Source organism: Dipteris shenzhenensis, chromosome 15 (genome assembly GCF_047967505.1).
Source record: "Dipteris shenzhenensis isolate YYH24624 ecotype China chromosome 15, Dip_SZ_1.0, whole genome shotgun sequence".
In the NCBI taxonomy this organism is placed as follows: Eukaryota; Viridiplantae; Streptophyta; class Polypodiopsida; order Gleicheniales; family Dipteridaceae; genus Dipteris; species Dipteris shenzhenensis.
In genome coordinates this window covers 8,648,308-8,652,917 of record NC_141610.1, presented here as the reverse complement: position 1 = coordinate 8,652,917, position 4,610 = coordinate 8,648,308, and the positions used below count along the sequence as shown (strand labels likewise).

At 44.3% G+C, this 4,610-nt stretch overlaps 1 protein-coding gene across 1 annotated transcript; it reads left to right on the top strand.

Moving 5' to 3' along the window:
* Positions 1 to 294: 294 nt before the first annotated feature.
* Positions 295 to 4,336, top strand: LOC147893310 (uncharacterized). Its single transcript, XM_087385706.1, is given in 13 exon segments — positions 295 to 336; positions 432 to 632; positions 1,311 to 1,427; positions 1,535 to 1,567; positions 1,728 to 1,862; positions 2,025 to 2,237; positions 2,328 to 2,460; positions 2,576 to 2,763; positions 3,079 to 3,222; positions 3,335 to 3,418; positions 3,631 to 3,900; positions 3,992 to 4,083; positions 4,177 to 4,336. Coding segments are annotated over 13 exon segments (1,812 nt in total).
* The last annotated feature ends 274 nt before the right edge of the window (positions 4,337 to 4,610 follow it).

Here is a 4,610-nt window from a genome sequence, read left to right as displayed (position 1 = left end):
CCTTGTACTAGTTGTCCAAAATCATTTTTTAATATGGTGATTCTATCTACTCGTAGTAGCTTATTTTTTCATTGGTGAGTACGTGGGTAGACAAAGGGGCAATGCTATTGGGCACGGACTGCACCCTCTTGTTTTAAGAGCCTTTTTCCCACACAAAAAAAAAGCATGTGGGAGGAGACACGTGCGGGCGTGGAGGAAGTAACGGCCGGGGATGCATGGCATTTGCACGGCCAAAAAACAAACAAACAAACTCTGCACGCACCCATTGCAGGAATAGCTCCACCTGATCACCTTATGGCGACAGACCTCCCCGCCTTCTCCTTTTGCCACCCTCCTGTATATATATTCGCTGACACCTCTTCACCGTTTCGCTTTTCATAATTCATCAGTACCATATATCCTCCTCTCATCGCGTTTTCTTTCTTTTTCAGGAACAGCCCCGTAACAAATCTCAGAACCTTAACTTCTCCGACGGTTTCCCCGAAGTCCGTGACCCCCAGCAGCGCCGACGAGAGCGCGCCCAGTTGGCTGAGTCGCTCAAAGATTATGACTACGAAGGTGGTGCCTGTGGCGACACCAACCTCACCGCTGATGGGCCGCCCGCACCCAAATGGCTAAAATACGATCGCCAGGTTGGAGCACGCTTTGTCTGATCAAATTTTCCTATCGCAAAAATGCTCGTTGCCACGGAGGCAGATTACTTGGAGTGATCATTTGTGGGTGGATAATCAACCACAACAGCATTCAATCGGGCAATTAGGTCCGTTCTGTTTGCGAGAAGGACTGCAGATTTGGTCGTTGTGTGCAGCCAACGAGGTGGTTTTAGGGCGCATAACTGACGGAGATATCTTAGGTTTGAAAAACCATCGTCAACAATAGAATACCCATCGTCAACAATAGAGTAGGATGGAGTTCTTGATTCCATGATTGCAGTTCGATGCAACATCGCAAAAGCTACCAATCTTGATGTTGAACATACGAAAATCCGTTCTCCAATAGTGATTGAAATTTGAAACCTCTAATCCACATTCTACACTGCTAACTGCTAGCCACATTGCTCTGCACGTTTGCCAACTGTTTTGAAACCGAAGCTCTTTCACAGCAGAAAGAACCACAAACCTTACCCTAAAGAATGCATGAAAGTTGGAAACCATCAACTAATGAGGCGGCTTGAATGCAAACTCTCTCGGTGATTTGACCCACTTGAGTGCACACTGCAGACTGTCTGGGTGATTTGATGCAAAAGATGAACGGGATCGATGTTTACTGCTTAGTGAGTCTACGCCTAACCATTTCGTTCTAAATGCTAGGTGCTACGCTTCTTTTGCTACTTCAAAGAGCCGGTCAATGAACGAAGGGAGGAGAATTTTCGTGTGCGAAAATGCACTATATATTTCTACCTTGAGGACGGAACGCTCCACATATCGGTATGACCTTTATCTCGAACCTTTCAAATCTACCGAAAATTCATAGCTTCAGCGTCCGTTACCCCGCCATATTGGTGAACAATTTTAAAATACCTGTCTGGGTACAGGAACCAAGGCAGCTTAACAGTGGAATTATCCAGGTATGCCATTTTCAAGTTTTTGATTATTCTCAGCTTGGAAGTTATCTGTCAACCTTCAAACCTCAGAGAGATTCCACTTGTGCACTCTTGTGTGAACAATTCCAGTCAGTCTTTTCTCAAATTTAACAGTCGTCACATATGTTTACATATGATTCTTCAGGGCACATTCTTGAAGCGCCATAAAGTGCCCAAACAGGGTGATGGGCATATCACAGTCACTGACTTCGTTCTAGGCTCCGATATTACAATCTATGACCGAACCTTCCGTGTGTGTACATGTGACACGTTCACAAGGGTAGGAACGCTCATTGCAAAATTCGCTTTCTTTTTCGCCTTGCTCATCCAACGTATTATTTGAAAAGCAACCTCAAGTTGAATCACATTAGCTTTCTCGTCGTAATGCTTTGTCTTCCATAATTGGAATCCCTGCTAAACGCTCAGTTTGGCTTCGTCACAGAGGTATCTGTTGAAACACAGGTTCAACCTAGGTCGTGAGGAGGATTTTCCCGGCGAGCCTTTGTCTACTTACCGTGAGAGTTTGAAGAGACATCCCGTGAAGCATCACAAAGATTTCGGAACCAGACAGTTTTTGGAAAACGATGGGAAGGTGCTTCGCTTCTTTGCTGTTTGGGATGATCGAGGCTCAGTATATGGAGATCGGCGCCCATATGTAAGAGCATTCTAACTATCCTTGGTCGGGTATACTTTAAGAGCTTTGTCATCTTCTTTTGATCTGACCTTTAGCTGGTATTGGTGTCAGGTTCTGCATTATTTTTTGGCTGATGATACGATAGAGATACTAGAGATCAATGAGCGCAACTCGGGAAGACACAGTTTTCCTATGCTATTGAGACGAAGTCCTTTGCCTCGCGAAATCCCATCCGATCTCCTTGGTAAGACCGATGCTGTAGATGTGTGTAGGCCCCTCGCAGTTTGAGTGATACAACTTAGCTGATTCTTGCGGTAAGCGGAAAAACCACAACTGAGGTAACCACTTGATTGATGTAGGGAAGAATATGGGATCTGATGCACTCCCAAAAACAGCATTCTATAACGAAACAGACTTGCATGTCGGAAGCTATGTTCGAGTGTATAACCGGGACATGCTTCTTCACGACTGCGATGAATTTACCAGAAAGTATTATAAAACTAAGTATGGTATGTCGGACGACATGCTCGAGCATGTGGAAGTGCAGGTAATTAAGTTCCTTGCAAATCAACTGCAGAACGTCTGGCTTGATTAAGGGGAAACGTAGTTATTCCAACACCGGAGCCATTCTGGATTAATATGCACCACGTTGGAGTATGTACCAAACTGATGGAATGGGGACAATTCTTGACTTTGACATTACATTATTGAGTTACATAACCACCAGCTTCACGTCCCTAGACAATGCGAGACGGAACACTAGGAGGGAGAGGGGGGAAGAGAGGGGAAGCTTGGGAGTCGGAGTGGGGCGCACGTCCTACTGACCAAGCGTTTTTATCATTCACGGTCGTGGTATCTGCAGGAACTACCACCAGTTCTCGCGAGAATGGAGTTGCCGCCCCATAATGGATTTGGAACGGAGGCGGATAGCATGCAGAATTGCATTTCTCTCATTCCCAAAGCACCCTTCAAGGACTTCAACAAGATGTTAAACTTGGATGGAAAGGTAACCTAAGCCTCTTAAGGTATCATCATGCCTTCAACCTTATAATACGAGGGCATCACGAAAGTATGGCAGATAGACTGATTGCTGATTGGTAAAGCTTAAATGTTTACAGGTCTTATGCTTTTCTGCTCGACTGGGTGGAGATGAGAGCCACAAAGTTGCTCCCCAAGACACGGGCCGACTCTTTGTTTTTCAGGTAACGATATGGTGATTATTATTTCTCTGTAGTTCACCCATGCGTGACGTTGACGTTTAATTTGTAAATTTTAGACATGCTTTATAAATACAGGTAGAGACATTAAATGATTTTGAAAACTAGAAAGCTCTATTATTTCAAAGACTGCAAAAATTTGGAATGACAAAATGAGCGGCATCAAAGCACGACTGTTGATGTTGGTATCTCGGCAGTTTTACTTGGCAGACGATACAATCTCTATATATGAGCCACCGTGTCGAAATTCAGGCATACAAGGCGGCAAATTTCTTTCACGCGAGCCAGCGCCAAGAAAACCGGGAGCTAACAAGGCATACGTAGCTTCTGACATGTATGTGGGAGCTAAGGTCTATCTTCACGACCGGATCTTTGAGTTGCTTCGAGCTGACGAATGGACCATGAACTGGATGGAAGAACACAAAGATGAGTTTCCGATGAGTGATTACGATAAGGTTGTACAGAAGGTAACTTCGATATTTTGGAGGAATTCTTCATGTTAGATCACGGTAAGCCGACCCACATGAATCATCTACATGATCTACTGCATTGTTGCAGCTGCGAAGGCAACTGAAGCAACTTCCTTCCTGCGGGTCCTCGAGTCTGAATTCATACCTTCCTTCACAGCTCACAGAATCTAATTTGTAAGTGTATCCAAGACGATGCATCGCCACTCATCTGACTAGCCCAATCAGTAGATCACAATTTGTAATTAGCCTGTGGCTGATCGTATTAAAATGCAGGACCGTGAAACCAGTAGATCAAATTTATCCTCTTTTGCAAAAGGCGGGTCTTGACATCACGCGCCATGAACTTGCAACCGTTGATCACCACCTGGCAAAACATGCTGAGAAGGGGTCCCCTGATTTACAAACCTTCTTGCTGAGTTTGATGGCAGAATAGTGACCTTGACCATTTCACTCAGCTATTGGTGCTTGCTTTTATTATTCTTTTATCATAAGTGCATTTTACACATATTTTCATGTGTATTGAGTGGTGATTTTGGACTAGAAGGGCAGTTGATCGTTGTCAAATCAGTCGGCACATTCAAGATCACTATTCGTATGCATTAGGCCATTCGTGAGGAAGGTACAAGATGCGTGTTGCATAGGAATCAACATCTATGGTCATTGCTTATTACTTGAACCCAAGATATTGGAAGTTACTTGTTATATTC